Source organism: Dromiciops gliroides, chromosome 4 (genome assembly GCF_019393635.1).
Source record: "Dromiciops gliroides isolate mDroGli1 chromosome 4, mDroGli1.pri, whole genome shotgun sequence".
Classification (NCBI taxonomy): Eukaryota; Metazoa; Chordata; class Mammalia; order Microbiotheria; family Microbiotheriidae; genus Dromiciops; species Dromiciops gliroides.
The window spans coordinates 154,777,513-154,801,489 of NC_057864.1; the positions used below are offsets into that span (position 1 = coordinate 154,777,513).

The 23,977-nt window shown below is 37.8% G+C and overlaps 1 protein-coding gene across 1 annotated transcript in view; it reads left to right on the top strand.

Annotated features, from left to right (window-relative positions):
* The first annotated feature begins 3,764 nt into the window (after positions 1–3,764).
* Positions 3,765–23,977, top strand: part of LOC122725355 (olfactory receptor 10J1-like) — a 66,994-nt gene continuing 46,781 nt past the window's right edge. Inside the window, 2 exon segments of the mRNA XM_043962435.1 lie at positions 3,765–3,822; positions 3,825–4,091. Coding sequence (XP_043818370.1) covers positions 3,765–3,822; positions 3,825–4,091 — 325 coding nt within the window.

Here is a 23,977-nt window from a genome sequence, read left to right on the forward strand (position 1 = left end):
CACCTTGGGGAGGGGAAGGGAAGGGTAGGGATATGACACATCCAAATAAGCATACTACAAGGAATTCTGAGAAGAGATCAAATCTTAACAATTGGGTAGGGGAAAGAGTTATGGGTCACAGAGGAGGCAATACCTGAGGAGAGCCATGCAGGAAAAGGTAGAGATGAAGAGGGAGTGCAATCCAGGAATATAGAACAACTTGTGTGAATATATGGAGGTGGGAGGTAGAGTCCCAAGTTCAGTTTTCTGATTCCTTTGGAACAATGAATTTGTGAAGCAGACTAGTTTGGAATAAGGTGGAAACTAGACTGTGTAGTATATTCAATCTTAGTTCAAGGAATTCATATATTTGGAATGAGGAGATATTGAAAACTTTAGAGCAAAAAAAGTAATGTGCTGTTAAGCATTTATATAAATTTCAGCAGTTATGATGATAATGATTTTTTGTTTGTTTTTTGGTGGGGCAATGAGGGTTAAGTGACTTGCCCAAGGTCACACAGCTAGTAAGTGTCAAGTGTCTGAGGCGGGATTTGAACTCAAGTTCTCCTGAATCCACGGCCAGTGCTTTATCCATTGCCCCACCTAGTTGCTCCGATAATGATGTTTTAAACTTAATTGACAAATTATTATAAATAAATCATAAGGGCTAAGTCAGGTCCACTTAATTCAACAGACATATATCATTCAAAAATTTTGAAGGGACAAAAGAGCAGGATTGTGGAAGTAGAGATCATACGGTATGATTTTTTATTATAGCCACAAAGCATACTGTAGGCAAATCACCAATGTGATGTCAGTCTCTAAGGTGGAAACCCTGAGGAAATAGATACAAATGATAGAGCTTCACTTCTATGCCTGGTAAAGGGTAGAATCCATAAACTATACAATCATTGAATTAAAAGACAATGTAAAATCAGTGGCAAAAAAAAGCAACACAACCAAGGAAGGCTTCAATGGGGACCTGGCATATACCAGCAAGAGTTAGTGGGTTTTTTTTTATATTTTTAATACCTTGAGATTCAGCATGGCATAATGGATAGAGAGCCAATGTTAGAGCTAGGAAAATCTGAGTTCAAGATCTGCCTCTGAGGCATACTGGCTGTGTGACCATGGACAAATCATGTCTTCTGACAGTTCTCTAGGCAGCTACCTAAAACTATAGGTTTCAAAGAAGGTATTAAACTGCATTCACAAAGACAGTTTCCTCATCCTGGATTCCCCTATCTCAAACAAATCATAGGTCCAGTCAATATTCCTTATATGCTTTACCTCATTTGATCCTCATGGTAGTTCTGTGAGGTGGATAATAAGGTTATTATTTTATAGATGAGGAAACTGAGTCTCAGGGAGAATAAATTATTTCTATACTTCACACTGTTAGCAAGTTTTGCAGGGAGGATTTCCAATCTGAGGCTCTCCTCACTCCAAATTCATAACTTTCCCCAATGTCAAGATGCTTTTCAACATGTTGTAACTCAGTCTTGAAGGAATGTTAGGAATTCTATGAAAGAATTAGTAGTTAGAGGGTTGGAATCAGGATAGTATTTCATATGAAGAAGCAATATTATGTAAGCATGAGGAAAGGAAGCCATAGAGAGTTCTCAGGAAAAAATTTCCTAGGCCTATGAAAAGATCCAAAAGTATATGAGGTACTCAATGAAGAAGCAGAAAGGAAAATAACCCAAACTTCAGTTATAAGCTAATGAGCTCAAAGCTGTCATCAATAGCTTAGGAAAAGGATCTAGGAGTTATTGGTAGCTGTTTCTTAAAGACATAAGCCTCAAATACTACTGTGGCCAAGAATATCTGTGAAATGTTGAGGAAGGGTATTGGAAGCCAAAGTAAAAATGCTATCTTTCCCTTGTTCACAACTCTGGTTAAAGTATACCCAGTACACCTGGGTGCAGTGCCAGTCACTACCCTCCAGTAAAGACAATGGGACTGGAATAGGTTCAGAGAAACATGAGCATAGTCTAGAGTTAACATCTCTTACTTTCATATAAAATCAAATGATGGGGGCACCTAGGTGGCGCAGTGGATAAAGCATGGGTCCTGGATTCAGGAGGACCTGAGTTCAAATCCGGTCTCAGACACTTGACACTTACTAGGTGTGTGACCCTGGACAAGTCACTTAACTATAATTGCCCCACAAAAAAAATTTTTTTAATTAAAAATTTTAAAAAATCATATGATGATTCAAATTACTATGCTAATGGAAGCTTATATTTCTACTTTTAATCCTGTGGACTAAATATTAAGTAATACAAATATTATTATTTTAATTTTACAGATAGTGTGAAGTACAGAGGGGTTAAATTCATAGTCTCACAGTCAGTCAATATTACAGTAAAGACTCTACTCCAGATCTTCTGACTCTAAGTATAGTCACTATACCATGCTGCCACCTTTCATGGAAGCCATAGAAGCACTTGTCCATGAAAAGCAGTGACCTGTAGGTCACTATATATATATGTCAGTATGGGTCTCATAGCTTAGAAAAAGCATATGAGGAGAGAGGAGACTCCTTGGCACTTCCAGTTTTCCTTTTGGCACCCAAATCAACTCCCTTCCTCTTGGGTGTGGGAACCCACATGACCAAGATATCACCTAAATATAGACACATTGCCTGGAATTGTGGGAATTTGTCTTGAAAGATAATGCTCATTTATCTCTTATTGAAACTGAGATTGAGCTAGGTTGGAGTCACATGGAGCCCAAATCTTACAGATTTACAAAATGCCAGAACTGGACTATATTCATAATATATAAGGAGTCATTATTTTCTTCTGTATTTCGTCCTCTCCAGGTTGTCTGATTGTCTTGCCCAAACCTCTGGACTTCAGGGCTAAAGAAAATTTGAGAAGCCAGAGAAGACAAACTTCAGGAGAAAGAAAAATCCCTGGTATTGGGAGGCAAAGAGGATTCAGAAAGCTACAGTTTAAATGCTGCCTCCTTGGTCTCCTTCCTTCCTCCTCAGGCAAATCCTCTATTCCCCCAGGCAAGCAAAGACAAGGGATACAGTGTAATCCTGGATCCTGGGATGTCCCCCTCTCTCCTGGCTGGTTAACTTACTGCAAAGAATCTCCTGTAAAGATATCCCCCATCTAACAGGGTTAACTTTCTGATTCAAGACTGAACCTCTCTCCCCACCTACAGCCTGAGAAAGAACAGGTTTTATTAGCCTTGCCCTTTGCCTGAGGAATCCTAGAAGACAATTAAATTGCTCCCCCAGATAATCTACTGCTTTGTAATAAGCAAGTCACTGCCCTGGATGTAACTTATTTATCTCTTTCCTTTCACCTGCTTGTAACAGACTCATTCCTCACCCCAAGTACACCATCCTCAGACTATCCCCTCCTTATTCCTGAGAAACCAATAGTTTGTCATTAGCCCTTTGAATTTTCTACTGAGGAGAAAATATGCCTTCCTTGGGTCAAATCCCCTGTTATTATACTCTTGTTTCATCTCTAGTTCTTATGCCTTCCCATTCCAACATGCATTTTAATTCCCTTACATTTTCTCTTTCATGCCTATGTCTTCACCCTGTCTGAATCCTTCTCCTCTTTTTGCTTTCAGAGTTAAAGGCTTTTCTCAATGCCAAAGCTGAATTTTATATCTGTGAGTTTGCTTTTGAGGTATTTTCTATCTTCAGGTGGAAGCACTTCCTCCTCCTCTTCATGATCTTCCTCCTTCTGTACTTGCTGACTGGCCAGCAATTGCATCATTGTGATCGTCATCTATCTGCCTTGACTATTACCATCACTATGTATTTCTTCCTGAGTGTCTTGTCCATATCTGAGACATGCTACAGCTTGTCCATCATTCTCTGGAATGTGGCCTCTTGAGCCCACACAAATCTGTCGCTCTCCCAGAATGTGGCACACAGATCTTTGTCTATCTTTTGTTTGCTATCAACAATTGCTTCTTGCTTACTCCAATGGGCTATGATTTCTATGAGGTCAACTGTGACCCTCTCTAGTCCTCAGTCATCATGGGGAAGAGAGAGTGTATTCAGATGGAATGCAGGTCATTGGTAATTGGCCTGAGTATGGCCATGCTCCTGGTGATATGTGTGTTTGACCTCCCTTTCTGTGAGGCCAGCATTATCTCCCACTTTTTCTGTGATGTAACTTGCCCCTTTTGAAGCTTGCCCATGTTGACACCACCATCTATGAGATCACTATTTTGTGATCAGAGTATATGTCATTGTGTTGTCCATGGGCTTGGTATTCATCTTTGATGTCTTCATCATCTCTTCTATTTTCAAGATTGCCTCCGCTGAGGGCAGGAAGGTCTTTGCTATATGTGCCTCCCACCATACTGTAGTCAGCATCCACTATGGCTGCACTTCCATCATCTACCTCAAACCCAATTTCCAGAACTCTCTTGAGCAAGACAGACTTATTTCAGTGACCTACACTGTCTTTTTTTTGGTTTTTTGTTTTGTTTTGTTTTTCTTTTTGTGGGGCAATGGAGGTTAAGTGACTTGCCCAAGGTCACACAGTTATTGTCAAGTATCTGAAGCTGGATTTGAACTCAAGTCCTCCTGAAACCAGGGCCAGTGCTCTATCCACTGCTCCACCTAGACTCCCCTCCTGCATTGCCATCACTCCACTTCTGAACCCTGTTATATGTAGTTTAAAGAATGAGGATGTAAAAGATGCCCTGTGCTGAGGTCTGGGCAAGAAACTCCTCTCCTTTTAGTTAACTGAACCAAAAAAGATCATTTAATAACAATCCTATTTTTCCAACATCTGATTCTTTATCCCACTGATTTCTAATGGACTGTTGTATCTAGTAAGAGTGTAGAGTCCTCAGATATGTCCTTAAAGAGTAGAATAGCAATGCCCTCTGGATTGCTGAAGAGGTAATAGATATGTAATCTACTTAGGGGCAATGATTCTTCCCAAAATGTGAAACAGGCTGATATATGGGGTAGACATGTAGGAGACAAAGGAGGCTCCCAGAATGGGACTTGAAATAGAACACAGGGAAGATATGTGATCAATACTGAACAAAAAAGGGAAACATGAATGAGACAAGTTAACCTCCCCTTCCATACACACACACACACACACACACACACACACACACTTTTAGTTATGTTAAAGAAGAGAACAGGTTGGAAATGAAGGGAACTAGATGGAAAAAAAATTCAGAACTAATGGAATTCCTATGGTATACTTATCTCCTAAGCTGGACAAAACTGGTCTTGGTAACTACATTCACTATATATAGTTTTCCATCTTGTATACAATTTGCACCTTGTACTAAAAGCAGCTGATTGAGTGTGATTTCTAAAGATGTAGTATGAAGGATGATTGCTGGAGAATCTTTAGGGGAAGGGCTATGTTCATAAAATCAAAGAGTTTGTGAGCTGGAAAGGACTAAAGCAGCTAGTAGTATGAGCCATCCACAAAAGGAAGCCCCATCATAACATTCTGAACAAGTCATTGTCCCGCTTCTCTATGAAGACCTCCAAGGAAAGAAGACTGATTCATCTGAGGACAGAGTATTCTCTATTCAGACAATCAGAATTATTAGGGAGTTTTTCCTTCTATCAATCCTAAATTTGCCTCTTCTTAACTTTCATTTAAGATCCTGGCTCTGTACATTTAGGAAAAATCACCAAGCCTAATCCCTTGATAGCCCTTCAAATTCTTCAAAACCTTTCTCATGTCCCCACTCACTACCCCAAGTCTTTTCTTCTTCATGCTAAATTTGCCCATCCTTTGACCTATCTCATGTCATGGGTTCAAGGTCCTTCACCATCTTTATTACCTTTCACTCAATAACCAACCTATCTTATCAATTTCTTCATAAACTTTGGTGCCCAGAACTGACAAAACAGTCCTGATGAGGTCTGATGAAGGCAAAGCAGTGTGACTTTCACAGGAGTGAGCTGAAGTCTGCTTTAACTGACTTTCAAGAGTCTATTGCTAAATTTTCACTGTGAGCATTTACACCTCTGAATTTGGCAAATGCTATGAATCAGGGCTTAATTTATTGCTTTGCTTATTTCTAGACTTTAAAAATGATGAAGAGAGTCTTAATGATGCAGATTAAACTTACAATGGTGTCTTGTGTGCATTTTTTTTAGAATGGTGCATACATATTTGGACTCTTATCCCTGAAAGATCATATTGGCTTTTGGGGGTACCATGCCACACCTCTGACTCATATTGATCTTGCAGTTTTCTAAAAGCTGCATATCTTTTCTCAGAACAACCAGTTTTTATCCATACCTCCCCCTTATTTTACTTGTGAAGTTGATATTTTTGTACCCATGTAGGACTTTGCATTTATCCCTTTGGAATTTCATCTTATTGTATTCATCTTGATGCTCCATCCTGTTATCATGCTTTTGGATCCTAAGTTTGTCATCCACTGTGTTAGTTATCTTTCCCAGCTGAGTGCCATTTGCAGATTTCATACCTTTTCCCAGGTCATTAATAAAATGCTAAATAGCATTCTGGGGTCAAACACAAATCCCTGAGATACTCCATCCACCAGAAACCCCCTGCCATCTCAGCATTGCACCATGAACAATTATCCTTTAATTCTAGTCATCCAGCCAGTTTGGGATCCATCTGATTATATTATTGTCTAACATATATATTTCTATCTCCATTAAATTCTTTATCATAAGTTTAGTAGGAATCTAGGTAAACTGTATCCACAACATACACAGCATCTATTAGTTTAATATTCCTATCAAAATAAGGTTAAACTACCCTGTCACTTCAGTTATGTCTGACTTTGTGTGACTCCATTTGGGGTTTCATAGCAAAAAATAAATTAAATGGTTTCTTTCTCCAGATCATTTTATAGATGAAGAACTGAGGCAAAGAGGGTAAAGTGCCTATGCTCACATAGCTAGCAAGTGTCTGAGGCCACATTTGAACTCAGGTCTTCTTGGTTTTAGGCCTGGTGCTCTGTTCACTGTGTCACTTAGGTGCCCGCAAGCAACCATTACTTGCTGGTGAAGAAGCCATGCGGGTTTCTAGTAATCATCGCTTTTTTTCCATGTGTTCATATCTTTAATGATTTATTCTAGAAGTTTCCCAGGTATCAACTTCAAGCTCACTGGCCTATCCCTTATAGACTTTGTTCTATTTCTTTTTTTGAAAATTGGGACAATATTTCACCCCCAATCTTGTGGTATCTCCAATATTTTCCACAATCTTTCAAATATCCCAGATAATCACTTACATCAATTACTCTAGAACTCAAATATGTACTTCATCTAGCACTTAGCAAAATTCCTGTTACATTAGTGGGTACTTACTAAATGTTTGTTGACTGATTGACAACTAAATAGGTGACTTGAATGCATCAAGGATATTTAGGTATTCTTTCCTTTTTTTTTAAGTGAGGCAATTGGGGTTAAGTGACTTGCCCAGGGTCACACAGCTAGTAAGTGTTAAGTGTCTGAGGCGGGATTTGAACTCAGGTACTCCTGACTCCAGGGCTGGTGCTCTATCCACTGCGCCACCTAGCTGACCCTAGGTATTCTTTCCCTGTGTCCTTACTTATGCTGTTCATCAACTCTCTCTTACTCATTTTTGTTCTATTATCTATCTATCTATCTATTTATTTATTTATTTGTTTGTTTGTTTGTTTGTTTGTTTATTTATTTGTTTATTTATTTATTTGTTTGTTTGTTCATTTATTTATTTATTTATTTGTTTATTTGCAGGGCAATGAGGGTTAAGTGACTTGCCCAGGGTCACACAGCTAGTGTCAAGTGTCTGAGGCTGGATTTGAACTCAGGTCTTCCTGAATCCAAGGCCAGTGCTTTATCTACTGTGCCACCTAGTTGCCCCCCTGATCTATTATTTATAGTCCAAAATTTTAAATAAAAATAACCCCCAAATCTAAATCACAAAATTGAGACTACTCCCCCAACTTTAAGCACTTCTTGGCATCACCAACTTCAAGGAAACTTTGTTTTGGGGTTCTGCTGAATTGTATAATAGATCCTTCACCAAGCAGGTCTGAAACATTCCCATGATGTCAGGAAATATTTCCACATTTCTTAGGCATCTGGACATTCCAATTTTCTAAAAATAATAAAAAAAAATCTAGGTGTACTATGACTCCCTGGGGGAACTCCCTTTGGTCTCTAGTGGACTCTTCTCTTATTTTGAATGAACCCTCCCCCACCCCCCCACTCAGTGCTCTGAGAATGTGGACAGGATAGAAAAGCATTCTTCACATCAAGCAGATCCTTCTACATTTTCTGCTTATACTAATTTTCTTCTTATGTTATATGTTGTTGAGTTGTGTCTGATTCTTTATGACCCTGTTTACGGTTTTCTTGGCAAAAGTACAGGAGTAGTTTGTCATTTCCTTCTCCAGCTCACTTTACAAATGAGAACTAAGATAAACAGGTTAAATGATTTGCCAAGGGTAACAAAGAGAATAAGTGTCTGGGTCGGGATCTGAACTCATGGATGCATTTTCCTAACTCCAAACTCAGTGCTCTACCCACTGTGCCACCTAGATGCTCTTTTGTGTTTTATTGTTTTCAATAAAATTCGTGTCCAGTTGGTGTCACTGTCTCTTAGGAAGCCAATCAGTTGTCTTTGAAATGGAATTTTGGCATCTTATTTATTGATTTCAGTGCATAAAGTCATGGTCACTTAGTACTAAGTCAACAATGACTAAGCATTCTCTGTGTACAGAAGCCTAGATTAATAATAATCCTTTAAATTTTGTAAGAATTGAAGAGTTTATTAAGTTAGGGCATACAGTTGGGGCAACTAGGTGGCTCAGTGTATAAAGCACTGGCCTTGGATTTAGGAGGACCTGAGTTCAAATCCGGCCTCAGGCACTTGACACTTACTAGCTGTGTGACCCTGGGCAAGTCACTTAACCCCCATTGCCCCACCAAAAAAAAAACCCCACCAAACCAAAAAAACAAACAAAAAACCCAAGTTATGGCATATATTATTAACTTTTCTCATTCTGTTCTTGATTTTCTAGACTTTTCTCATATTCCACTATCCTTCTCAACCTGTGGATCCCTCTGCCCATTTGACCCCTTCCTCTGATTGTTGAATTCTTGCTCAGAACTAATATTCATGCTTACTTCTCTTTTTATTCTGGTCTTGTTTTTAGAAATTTCTCTGTCTTCAATCAATCAATATTTATTAAGCTCCTACTATGGGCCATGCATTATGCTAAATACTCAGGATACGAAAAGAAGCAAAAGACAGTCCCTCTCCTCAAGAAGTTTACAATATAATGGAGGAGACAAAATGCAAACAAATATATACAAAGCAAACTATATTCAGGGTAAATAAAAAATAATGAACAGAAGGGTTGAGAAAGTTTTTTCTGAGTTGAGACTTAAAGGAAACTAAGAAAGTCAGTAGGTAGAGTTAAGATGGTAGAGCATTACAGGCATGGGGGACAGGCAGAGAAAATGCCCAGAGTTAAGAGATGAAGTATTTTGTTTGTGTGGACAGCTGGAAGTCAGCATTACTGGATCAAAGACTATGTGTTGGGAAGTAAGGTATAAGAAAACCGGAAGATAAAAGGGGAGTAGGTTATGAAGGGCTTTGAATGCCAAACAGAGCATTTTGAATTTGGAGGCAATAGGAAGCTACTGGAGTTTATCGAGAAGGGGAACAACATGGTCAGACTTGCACTTTAGGAAAATCACTTCAGTGACTGAATAAAGGAAAGATTTGCAAGAGGGAGAGACTTGAGGTAGGCAAACCCATTTGCAAATTATTGCAATAGTTCAGGAGTCAGGTGATAAGACCCTGCATCAGAATGGTGGCAGTGTCAGAGGAGAGAACGGGGCTTATTTGAGAGATGTTGTAAAGATGAAATGGATAGGCCTTGACAACAGATTGGGTATAGGAGGTGAGAGATTGCAAGGAGTTGAGAATAACTCCCAGGTTGAAAGCTTGATGGATTGAGAGGGTGGTGTTGCTTTCTTTTTTTTTTTTTTAAATAAAAGTATTTTATTATTTTCCAGTTACATGTAGAGATAGTTTTCAACATTTGTTTTTATAAGATTTCTAGTTTCAAATTTTTCTACCACCCTCCCCTCCCTGTCCCCCTCCCCTAGACAGCAAATAATCTGTTATATATATATATATATATATATATATATATATATATATATATATATATATAACATTAAACATATTTCTGCATTAGTCATGTTATAAGAGTAGAATCAGAGCAAAAAGGAAAAACAACAGCACCAAAAACAAAAGAAATAGTATGGTTCAATCAGCATCCATATTCCACAGTTCTTTTTTTTCTGGATTTGGAGAGCCTTTTCCATCATAAGTCCTTTGGGACTTTCTTGTACCATTGTATTGGTGAGAAGAACCTAGTCTATCACAGTTGATCAACACATAATATTGATGATACTGTGCACAATGTTCCCCTGGTTCTACTCATCTCACTCATCATCAGTTCATACAAGTCCTTCCAGGTTTTTCTGAACTCCTGCTGCTCACTGTTTCTTATACCATGACAGAATTCCATTACATTCATATACCACAACTTGTTCAGCCATTCCCCAATTAATGGGCAACCCCTCAATTTCCAATTCCTTATCACCACAAAAAGAGCAGCTATGAATATTTTTGTACATGTGGGTCCTTTTTTCCTTTTTTATGATCTATTTGGGAAAAAGACCCAAAAGTGGTATTGCTGAGTCATAGGGTATGCACAGCTTTATAGCCCTTTGGGCATAATTCCAAATTGCTCTCCAGAATGGTTGGATCAGTTCACAGCTCCACCAACAATACATTAGAGTTCCATTTTTTCCACAGCTTCTCCAACATTTATTATTTTCTTTTTTTGTCATATTAGCCAATCTGATAGGTGTCAGGTGGTACCTCAGAGTTGTTTTAATTTGCATCTCTCTAATCAATAGGGATTTAGAGCATTTTTTCATATGGGAATAGATAGCTTTGATTTATTCATCAGAAAACTGCCTGTTCATATCCTTTGACAATTTCTCAATTGGGGAATGACTTGGATTCTTATAAATTTGATTTAGTTCCCAATATATTTTAGAAATGAGACCTTTATCAGAAGTACTGGTCATAAAATTGTTTCCCAGCTTTCTGCATCCCTTTTAATTTTGGGTGTGTTGCTTCTGTTATGGTGTTGCTTTCTACAATAATAGGAAAGGTAGGGGAGAGGAAGGGTTTAGGGGAAAAGATAATGAGTTCTGTTTTAGACATATTTTATTTAAGATGTCTACTGGACATCCAATTTGAGATATCTGAAAGGTAGTTCGAGATGTGAGACTGCAAGTCAGCAGAGAGGTTAGGGCTAGATATGTAGATTTGAGAATCATCAAAATAGAGGTGGTAATTAAATCCATGGGAGCTGATTAGACCACTAAATGAAGTATTATAGAGGGAGAAGAGAAGAGGGCTTTAGGAAAAACTACTGAGGGACATCTCCAGCATAAAGGGTATGATCTGGAAGAAAGTTCACCAAAGGAGACAGAGAAGGAGTAGTCAGGTAGGAGGAGAATCAGGAGCAAGTAGTACCCAGAAAACAGAGAGAGAAAAGGGTATTAAGGAAGAGAGGGTGATCAAGGCTAAAGGGAGGTCAAAGAGAATTAGGATAGAGAAAAGGTCATTGCATTTGGCAACTAAGTAACACTGTTAACTTTGAAGAGAGTAGTTTTAGTGGAATAATAAGGTTGGAAGCCAAATTTTAGGAGGTAGAGAAGAGAGTGAGAGGAGAAAAAATGGAGGCTCCTATTGTAGATGACCTTTTCAAAGAGTTTAGCTATAAAGGGAATAAGAGATATAGGTGATAGTTAGCAGAGAGGGAAGGAGCAAGTGAGGTTTTTATTCAGGATGGGAGAGACATGGGCGAATTTGTAGGCAGGAGAAAATGAGCCAGTAAACAGGAACATATTAAAAGTATTGCTAGAAGGGGTGCAGTGGATAAAGCACCAGCCCTGGATTCAGGAGGACCTGAGTTCAAATCCAGCCTCAGACACTTGACACTTACTAGCTGTGTGACGGGGGCAGCTAGGTGGCGCAGTGGATAGAGCACTGGCCCGGGAGTCAACAGGACCTGAGTTCAAATCCAGCCTCAGACACTTCACACTTACTAGCTGTGTGACCCTAGGCAAGTCACTTAACCCCAAATTGTCTCACAACCCCCCCCCCAAAAAAAACCAACAAAAAAATAAACTAGCTGTATGACCCTGAACAAGTCACTTTAACCCTCATTGCCCCACCAAAAAAAAAATAGTGATAGAATGGGGATGGGATAGAGTTGGGTGGAATAGAATGGAATCACTTGGACAGGACCAGGGGTTAGCCTAAGTAAAGAGTAAGGGCTATTTGATCCTGTAAGATGGGAGTGAAGGAGGAGATAGGGGTAGACAGCATCTGAGTGATAGAAGTTGAAATAAGGGCAGTGAAGCAATGCTCCAGTTTTCCTAAAGGAAAATATGAGGTTGTGAAAAAGTCCTCTCCATCTCACCCTCTATTGAGACTTTCACAAGCTTTCAGTTCAATCCAGCTTTCATCTGGTCTCTTCTATAAACCTAGTTTTGCACTTTTCCAAATACTATAATGCTGGTCGAGGCTTGGGCAACTCTCTGGCCAGCAGGGCTTCTAGGGTGCTTGGTTACCACATATCTTTCTTCTTGTTTTTTCCATTTACTTTTCTATATTCAAACTAACTATATTACTGACTAGAGATTTCTTCAAAGGCAAAAACCAAACCAAAACAAACCAAACCAAAACAAAAAAACAACAACAACTTTGGGTATCATTGGATCTCTGTGACCATGTGCAATTTTCTGCCTTCTTCAGTCTTTCACTGAGATGCTATATACCTGCTACATTCAATAATGAACCTAAATCTGCATCAGCTATTTTCTACCCTTTGTTCCCCATCCCACCTTCCGGAGATAAACAGAATGTCTAGTCTCATTTCCCCAAAGACAGCTTTCAAATATTTGAAGGCAGTGATTTTGCCCCTTTTAAGGCTTCTCTTCTCTAAACGAAATATCCCTAATTCTTTCACCCGGTTTTCCTCTCAAGGGCCTGATCTCCAGTTTCTTCACCATCCCCAGAGATGCTCTTCTAGAAATGCCCTGGCTTGTCAATAAACTTCCCAACATATGCTATGCAGAATGGAAAACAACACTCTAGGTGTGGTTTGATTTTGGTTTGATTCTTTGTGGACAAGATGCCTTCCTAACCATAATCACATTTGCCTTCCTATTTGACTGACTAATATTGAACTCTCACTTCACTAAAATCACGAGATCTTTCCCACAAAAACTTATCTAGTGAAATGTCCCCACACTACTGAGAGTAGATTTTTTAAAACCTAAGTGAAAGATTCTCCATTTATTTTTATTCAGTTTCATCTTGTATTCACTTTATCATTCTAACCTTTGGGAACTTTTTGTATCCCTACTCTGTTATCCAGTGTGTTAGATATCTCTCTGAAGGTCATGCCATCTGAATATTTAAAATGCGACTTTTTAGATATGCAAATCTTTGATCCACAGGGACTTTATTGTGTCATATGTATGAGAGATGGATCTAATGCCACTTTTTCACTATACTGATAACCAATTTTCCTAACAATTTTTGGTTACTAAATAATCTTTTCTCCTTTTTAGTGATCTTGGATTTGTCAAATACCAGACTTTGGTTTTACTTATGGATTATCAATTTTATTTCTCTGCATTTCTATTTCAAAAAATCTATTACTATATAGATTTCATAACTATGACTTCATAACATAATTTGAGATCTATCAATTCAGTTCTCCCTTTCTTCATTTCATTCTTCTTGATGATATTGTCTGTTTATTTGTCCATATATATTCCATTAGTATTTTATCATATTCCATGAAATATTTCTTAGTATTTTGGAACTGGTTTCCATTGCCAACTTTATTGACTCACCTTAGTCATGAACAATGGATACTTCTCAAATTATTTAATATGTTTTTTATTTGTTTAAATTTAAATGATTATCTGTTCACAGAAATTTTAGGTTAATAACAAAGTATTTTATACTTTTATTGTCATTTCTTCACAGTTTTAAAAAATAATATATAAAATGCTAATTATCTTTGTGGTTTTATGTTATGGCCTGCTATCTTGCCAAATGTATTTATCATGTTTTTGTTATTGGTTAGCTCCCTTGGGTTTTTTAAGTGAGCCAACATAATATCAGAAAATAAATATATTAACTTCCACTATGCTTATGCTTATTCCCTGAATCTATTTTTCTTGTTATTGTCCTAGCTAATAGTTCTAAAATCTAAAATTTAAATAATAATGGTGGAAATGGCCAGTAGTACTTTACCATTCTTCTTTTTTTTTTCTTGCAACAAACATTTTATTTTTTCTAGTTACATGTAAAGGTAGTTTTCAACATTCATTTTCATAAGATTTAGAGTTCCAAATTTTTCTCCCTCCCTCCCTTTCCTTTTCCCTCCACAAGACAGCAACCAATCTGATATAGGTTATATATATACAATCCACAAGTGCTCTTTTTGTTTTTTTAAAGTCTGTGTTCAATCAATATCAGTTCTTTCTCTGGGAGTGGATAGTATGCTTCATCATTAGTCCGTTGGGATTGTATTGGATCATTACATTGCTGAGGGTAGTTAACTCATTCACAATTGCTCATAGAACAATACTGCTGTCACTGTGCACAATGTCCTCCTAGTTCTGCTCACTTCATTATACATTAGTTCATATAAGTCTTTTGAGGTTTTTCTGGAATCAGCCTGCTTGCCATTTCTTTTAATTAATTAATTAATTATTTGTTTGTTTGTTTGTTTGTTTATTTTGCCAGGCAATGAGAGTTAAGTGACTTGCCCAGGGTTACACAGCTGGTGTCAGGTGTCTGAGGCCGGATTTGAACTCAGGTCCTCCTGAATCCAGGGCTGATGCTTTATCCACTGTACCAGCAAGCTTCCCAATGCTTGTCATTTCTTGTAGCACAATAATATTCCATTACAATTATTTACCACAGCTTCTTCAGTCATTCTCCAATTGATGGACATTCCTTTGATTTCTAATTCTTAACCAACACAAAGAGTTGCTATAAATATTTTTTATACATTTATCCCCCTTTTCTCTTTTTCACAATTACTATTGTTAACTGTTTCCCTCTATCCTATTCCCTTCCCCATAATATTTACTCTATTATCTATCTTCTTTTACCCTATCCCTCTTCAAAAGGGATTTGCTTCTGACTGTCCCCTCCCCCAATCTGCCCTCCTTTCTTTTGCCACTCCCTCTTTATCCCCTTCCCCTCTTATTTTCCTGCAGGGTTAGCTAGATTACTCCACCCAGTTGAATGTGTATATTATTCCTTCCTTGAGCCAATTCTGATGAAATTAAGGTCTTTGAGCCTATTCTGATGAGTGTCAATTTTATTTACTGCCCTGCTCCTCCCCTATCTCTTCCCCCACTCCATAAGCCCTTTCGTGTTTCTTTCATGTGGGATTTCACCCCTTGCTACCTCTCCCCTTGCCCCTCCTCCAGTGTATTCCTCTCACCCCTCAATTTTACCCTAAATATGCCATCATGGGGCAAACAGGTGACACAGTGCACAAAGCATCCACCCTGGACCCAGGAAGACCCCAGCCCCAATCCAGCCTCAGACACAAGACACTCACCCACTGCATGACCTCAGGCATGTCACCTAACTCCAACTTTTTATGGTTCTCTAGGGTCTTGTATTTGAAAGTCAAATTTTCCATTTAGTTCAGGTCTTTTCATCAAGAATACCTGAATGTTCTCTTTTTCATTGAAGTCCCCTTTTTTCCTCTGAAATATTATGCACAGTTTTGCTGGATAGGTGATTCTTGGTTGTAAGCCCAATTCCTTTGCCCTCTGGACTATCGTATTTTAAGCCCTTCAATCTTTTAATATAGAAGCTGATAGATCTTGTGCTATTCTGACTGGGGCTCCACACTACTTGAATTCTTTCTTTTTGGCAGCTTCCAATATATTCTCCTTGACCAGGGAGCTCTGGAATTTGGCTATAATATTCCTGGGAGTTCTTTTTCTGGGATCTCCTTCAGGAGGTAATTGGTGGATCCTTTCAATTTCTATTTTATCTTCTGCTTCTAGAATATCAGGGAAAATTTTCTTGATAATTTCTTGGAAGATGATGTCTAAGCTCTTTCCTTTATCATGGTTTTCAGGTAGATGAATAATTTTCAAATTATCTCTCCTGGATCCATTTTCTAGGTCAGGAGATTTTTTCCAAGAAGATATTTTACACTGCCCTCTATTTTTTTATTCATTTGGATTTGCTTTATTGTGTCTTGGTTTCTCATAAAGACACCAGCTTCCATTTGTTCAATCCTTATTTTCATCAGAGAGCTTTTCCATTTGGCTTTTCAAGCTGTTGACTTTTTTCTCATGTCTTTCCTGAATTACCCTAATTTCTCTTTCCATTTTTTCTTCTACCTCTCCAACTTCATATTCAAAGTCCTTTTTGAGCACCTCTATGGTCTTGAGCACCTCTAATTTTCTTGGAAACTTTAGTTATATGGGCCCTGATGTTGCCATCCTCCTCAGAAGGTTTTCTTCTTTTTTAAAATAAAATTTTCCAGTGATTTATCTGTTTTATTGTTTTTCCTCATGAAACTAGCTCCTACTTTTATTAATTGTTTCATTTTTTAACTTTCAATTTTATTAATTTCTCCTTTGATTTTCAGGATTTCTATTTTGGTGTTTAATTGAAGATATTTTTTATTTGTTACTTTCTGCATTTTTAGTTGAGTGCCCAATTCATTGATCAGCACTTTCTGTCCTTTATTAATATATACATTTGAGGATATACATTTTCCCCTAAGTACTGTATTGACTGTGTCCTACAAATTTTGGAATGTTATTTTGTCATCATCATTCTCTTAAATGAAATTGTTGGTTGTTTCTATAATTTGTTCTTTGAACAACTTTTTCTTTAAGATTACATTATTTAGTTTCTAATTAATTTTTTTTATGTATGAGGTATTTTATTTTTTCCATTACATGTAAAGATAGTTCTCAACTTTTGTTTATACATGCTTTACAATTTCAGATTTTTCTCCCTCCCACCCCTCCCTCCCCCCTCCCCTAGACAGCAGGTAATCTGATATAGGTTATATCTATATATCTCTATACATATACATATATATATATATATATATATATATATACACACACACACACACACATATACACATAATAACATTAATCCTATTTCTGCATTAATCCTGTTACAAGAGAAAGAATCAGAGCAGTGATGCAAAACCTCAAAATAGAAAGAAAAAAAAAACCAACAGCACCCAAAACAAAAGAAATAATATGGTTCAATCAGCATCTATACTCCACAGTTCTTTTCTTTTTTTTTTCTTGGATTTCTAATTAATTTTTAATCAATGCTTTCATTGCTCTTAAAAACATAATTTTTCTTGCATTATGGTCTGAAAAGGGCACCTTTAATAGTTGTTTGTGACATTTTTATGTCTTAATATATGGTAAATTTTTGTAAAGGTTTCATGTAGAACTGAGAAAAAAAGGTATACTCCTTTTTATTTTCATTCAGTTTTCTACAGAGGTCTATGATATCTAACTTTTTGATAATTCTATTCATCTCTTTAACTTCTTATTTATTTTAATCTTAGATTTATCTAGTTCTGAAATGGGAAATTTGCAGTATCTTACTAGTATAGCTTAACTATTCCCTACTATAATTTATTTAGCATTTCACTTAAGAATTTAGATGCCATCGGGGCAGAGCCAAGATGGTGGAGGAACGACAATAAACTCACAGGGCTCCTGATACAATCATCCCAAAAATAGCAATAAAAGAACCCTTGGGGCAGAAAAGCACACAAAAATATGGGCTGAGAGTTTTCTCCAGCTATAGATAGATGTCAGGGGGCTGTGCTGGGCCACAAATGAAGCCTAACCTTGCAATCTGGCCAATATACCAGACACCAGCCAGAGGAATTTGCCCCATTGCCTCTGAATCAGCTGCAGCACCAGCATCTTCTGGAACTGAGTGCATGGTTGGGTTGAATGGCTGGCCTGGGGTGGGGGGTGGTGGTAAGTGCAGGCGTACCAGTGGACTGGGGGGGAAGGATTCGACTGTCCCACCCCAGAGGGCAACCAGGAAGAAATCCTGAGTGGCTGATGTCCCGGGTGGGGGAGGGGAGCAGGGAAGCAGGCTCATCTGAAGCTGAGAACCACACCACAGAAAGCTTTGCTTTGCTTTACTTTGGTTGCTTAGTAAGTAGGCCTAAGGTTATCTCTGGACCTGAGAACAGGCCAGGCAAGATTAAAGCTTTCCCCCCCTCAAACCAAAACACCTGGGACCCTCTGATTCTGGGAACAATAGCGGAGCCAAGAAGCATTCCCCCCCACCCACCCACCCCCACCCCCCATGGAGAGTTTAAAATCAAATGAAAGCAAGGCCAGGCAGGCTGAGAAGAAGCCCAACCATCTCCTGGGCCATGCTGTAGCTTGAACAGTATGTCCTGGAAGCAGCGACACACTTTAAGAAGGAGTTAAAAGCCAAGAAATAGTAAGCCAGGATGAGTAAGCAGAGAAAGCAGAAGACCATCAAAAACGTTTTTTGGGGTAAGGTAAACCACAATACAACCTCAGAAGAAGAAGAAGATAATAACAGGGTCAAAGCTCCAACATCCAAAGCTTCCAAGAAAAATATGAACTGGTCTCACGCCATGGAAAGTCTCAAAAGGCACTTTGAAGAGAAAGTAGGAGAAATAGAAAGAAGATGTAGAGAAAGGGAAGAAAGAATGGAAAGGGAAATGAGAGCGATGCAGGGGAGTCATGAGAAAAAATTCGACGGTTTGAAAAGCCAAATGGAAAAGGAGATTAAAAAACTGTCTGATGAAAAGAACTGCCTAAGAATTAGGATTGAACAAATGGAAGCTAGTGACCTTATGAGAAACCAAGACATAGTAAAGCAAATCCAATTGAATTAAAAAATAGAGGGTAATGTGAAATACCTCCTTGGAAAAAAAGCTGACCTAGAAAATAAATCTAGGAGAGATAATTTGAAAATCATTGGACTACCTGAAAACCATGACCAAAACAAAAGCTTAGACACCATCCTCCAAGAGATTGTGAGGGAAAAATTGCCCTGATATTCTAGAAGCAGAAGCTAAAATAGAAATCAAAAGAATCCACTGATCACCTCCTGAAAGAGATCCCAAATGGAAAACCTCCAGGAATATTATAGCCAAATTTTAGAACTCCCAGGTGAAGGAGAAAATACTACAAGCAGCTAGAAAAAAAGAAAATCAAATACTGTGGAGCTCCAATAAAGATAAAGCAAGATCTAGCAGCTTCTACATTAAAAGAACAAAGGGCATGGAATATGATATTCCAGAGGGCAAAGGAACTGGGACTACAGCCAAAAATCAAGTACCCAGCAACACTTTGTATAATCTTTCAGAGGCAAAAATGGGATTTCAATGAGAAAGAGGTCTTTCAAGCATTTGTGATGAAAAGACCTGAACTGAATGGAAAATTTGACTTTCAAATGCAAGACCCTATAGAAACATAAAAAGGTAAACAGGAAAAAGACTTCATGAGGGATACTAAAATATCAAACTGTTTACATTCCTACATGGGAAGATAATACTTCAAAATCATAAGCACTATCTCAGTAAGGAATTCACAGAAGACATAGGTCTGAACTGAATATGAAGAGATGATATCTGTAAAGCATTTATGCCTTGTTCTTTGTGGGGCAGCCAGGGTGGGGTGTCTTATGTCTGGGGCTAGATTTGGGCTTGGGGCCTCCTGGGTCCAGGGCTGGTGCTTTGTCCACTGTGCCACCTAACTAATCCATGATGACATCATTAAAATAGGGTTGAGGTGTAGGAGGAATAGACTGGGGGAGGGATAAGGGGAGAGATGATCTGGGGAGAGGTAGTTCACATGAAGGAAACAAGAAAAAAGCTTATGGAGGAGAGTAGAAGAGGGGGAAGGAGTTGGGGATTGAGTGAACCTTAATTTCATTAGAATTGGCTCAAAGAAGGACTAGCATACATACTCAAGTAGGTATAGTAATATATTTTTGCCCTGAGGGAGGGGAGGGAGAAAAGGGGAGGGGGGGAAGAAGGGAAAGAGGAAAGGGCAGATTGGGGGAGAGAGCAGTAAAAAGCAAAACACTTTCAAGGAAGATGAAGATGTTCTGCATTACTGCACAAGTATGACACATTGAATTTCTTGATCTCATAGGAAGGGTTGAGGAGGGAGGGAGGAAGAAAAATTTAGAACACAGAATTAGCTCAGGTACCCTGATCTCATTGGAGTGTGCTCATGGAGAGAATAGCTTTCATACCCAATTGGGAGGAGTAATCTATTTAACCCTGCAGGAAAGTAGAAGGGGAAGAGGATAAGGAAAGAAGGGTGAAAAAAGGGAGTGCAGAGTGAGGGAGATGATAGTCAGAAGTAAAACACTTTTGAGGAGGAATAGGTAAAAAGAAGATAGAGTAAATGTCATGGGAAGGGAGTAGGATGGAGGGAAATAGTTATGATGATTGATTATAATGGCAAAATGTATGGTACCTACTTTGCTGGCTTTTATGAAGAAAATTCTCTGTCAAGCTTAAGGTAATATATACAGGTTATAATGAACAAGATACAATCAGAAAAACCTGGAAAGACCTATATGAACTAAAGCAGAGTGAAATGTACCGTATACAAAATAACAGCGATACTGGGGGATGATCTGCTGGGAAGCATGTGGTTATTTTCAGCAAGGCAATGATCCAATATAACCCTGAAGGACTTATAAAGATTGCAGCCTATCTGCAGAGAAAGAACTGATAGTATCTGAAAACAGATGGAAACACATTTTTAAATTTTTTTTTCTTTTCCTCTTTGACAATTCCTTAATCTGAAGTTTGGGTTTTTTTTTTTTTACTGTTTTCTCTCACAACTAGCTAATATGGGAATTTTTCCATGACTACTTCTGTATAACTTATTTTGAATTGCTTGAATTCTTGTGGGTGGTGGGTGGGAATGGAGGGGGGAAGAGAAGTTGGAACACAAAGTTTAAAAAATTTGGTGTTAGGGGCAGCTAGGTGGCGCAGTGGAGAGAGCACCAGCCCTGGAGTCAGGAGTACCTGAGTTCAAATTCGGCCTCAGACACTTAACACTTACTAGCTGTGTGACCCTGGGCAAGTCACTTAACCCCAATTGCCTCACTAAAAAAAAAATGGTGTTAAAATGTTGTTTTTACATATATTTTGGAAAACAAAATTCTATTTAAAAAAAAGAATTTAGATGCCATGCCGTTTGGTGCATATTTGTTTAGTTTTGATAGGACTTCACTGTCTATGGCAATGATGCCATTTCTTTGTCTATCCCTTTTAATTAGGTGTATTTTTGTTTTTGCTTTGTCTGAGATCATGATTGCTACCTCTTCCTTTTTCTTACATCAGCATAATAGATTCTGTTCCAGCTTTATTTCTCTTTGTGTGTCTCTATCGCAAGTGTGTTTCATGTAAACAACATATTTTTGGATTCTGGTTTCTAATCCAATCTATCTTCTTCTGTTTTTTGAATGAGTTTATCCTGTTCATACTCACAGTTATGAGCCCTAACTGTGCATTTCCCTCCATTCTATTTTCTTCTGTTTAGCCTTCTCTCTCTCCTCTGTGTGTGCCTGCCTGTCTCCTCCTCTCAAGCTGTCCCTCCTCAAAAAAAAAAAATTGACAACCATTGATTTCTTTTATCCACCCTCCCTTTTATAACCCCTCGCCATTTCTCTTCTACCCTTTCCCTCCTACTATCTTGTTGGGTTGCTGTTCTTCCTTCATTTTTGAAGAAGACCAGTGACATCATAGGTGATGTCTTGACTTGTGTGTGAACCAGATTTAAATGAGGCAGAGTTGCATAAAGTCATAAGCCTCACTTTTCCAGAGTCATCAAAGTCCAGTGGTAAGACAAAATTTAATATGAATGGGAATGGCATAGGATTTGGTGGATGATCTTGTCATCTTTTATGTCTGACCAAGGTCTAAGCACTCCATGGTACCTGCTTCAGTCTCCTTCATGGCTATTGAAACAAATTGTTCTGATTCAACCATTCTATTGGGGGAAGTCCTTACATGCTTGAGAGAGAAATCACCCTAATTTACTGGTAGCCTTGAGTTCTGTCAGTTACCCTTAACCTGCTTTAGCTCATCTGCTGAGATTGTTTTATGTAGTGTGCCCACTGTAAATTCTCCAGCTTTTTGGAGCCACAGGTGAGAGTTTGGTGGTAGGTGAATGCTAAGGGTGTGTGAATAGCCCTGAAAAAAGCTCAGTAAGTCCTCACGCAAGAGGTGGTAATCCCCCCTGAACATCCCAACCCCTACCTGTTAGTGAGATAGATTTCTATTTTCAACTGAGTATATATCTATGTCTATATATGTATTTGTATGTGCACATATACACAAATATATATGCACACAATATATACAAATATATGTACAAAATAGAAATATGCATACTACATATACACAAGTATATGTATATGTGTATATATGTATATATATGTGTGTGAATATACATATACATACATACATACATATACAGTCCCTCTTTGAACTAACTTAGGTGTAAGATTCAAGTGTTTCCTGCTCCCTTCAATCTCCCCTTTTACTATAAAAGCTCTTTCTTGTGAGTCTCTTTAATATAATATAATTTCCTCCTTCTGCCTCTTCCTTCCCCTTCTCCCAGGACATCTCTCTTATTCACCTATTTTTTCACACTATCTTGACATAAATAACCTACTCCCATACCCTCTTTCTATATAGAATCCCTTTAACTGCCCTAATAATAATAAAATTCTTAGAAGTTATATTATCATCTTCCCATATAAAAAGCTGAACAGTTTAACCTTATTGAGTCCCTTATGATTTCTCTTTTATGTTTGCCATTTTATGCTTCTCTTGAGTCTTATATTTGAAAGTCAAATTTCCTATTCAGCTCTGGCCTTTTCATCAAGAATGGTTGAAAGTCCTCTAATTAAATGTCCATTTTTCCCCCTGAAGGATTATACTCTTCTTGATTGTAATCCCAGTTCTTTTGCCTTCTGGAATATCATATTTTAAGCCTTCTGCTCTTTTAACATGGCAGCTGCTAAATCTTGTGTTATTCTGACTGCAGCCCTATGATGTGTGAATGGTTTCTTTCTTCCTGCTTGAAGTATTTTCTCTTTGACCTCAGAGCTCTGGAATTTGGCTATACTATTCCCTGGAAATTTTTGTTTTTGAATCTTTTTCAAATGGTGATTGGTGAAATCTTTCAATTTCTTTTTTTACTTTCTTGTTCTAGGATATTGGGAAAGTTTTCCTTGATAATGTATTGAAATATGATGTCTAGGGTCTTTCTTTGATCATGGTTTTCAGATAGTCCAATAAGTCTTAAATTGTTTTTCCTTAATCTATTTTCAGGTCAGGTAGTTTTCTTATGAGATATTTCATATTTTCTTCTTTTTTCATTCTTTTAACTTTTAGTTATTGTCTATTTATGTCTCATGGAGTCATTAACTTTAAATCACCCAATTAAAGAATCATTTTCTTTGGTTAGCTTTTGTACCTCTTTTTCCTATTTGACCAGTTTTGCATTTTAAGCAATTATTCTCACCAATAAATTTTTGTATCTCTTTTTCCATGTGGCCAATTTTGTTTCTTAAGGTGTTATTTTCTTCAGTATTTTTGTACATCTTTTACAATTTGTTTAATGTCTTTTCATAATTTCTTCCTTAGCTCTCACTTATTTACCTAATTTTTCCTTTACAACTTTTATTTGATCTTTAAAAGCATTCTTTAGCTCTTCCAAGAATTTTTGTTGGGCTTGTGTTCAATTTATGTTTTCCCTTGAATTTTTGCTTGTAGCTGTTTTGACTTTATTATCTTCTGAGTTTGTGTCTTGATTTTCCCTGTCACTATATTAACTTTTTATGGTCAGGTT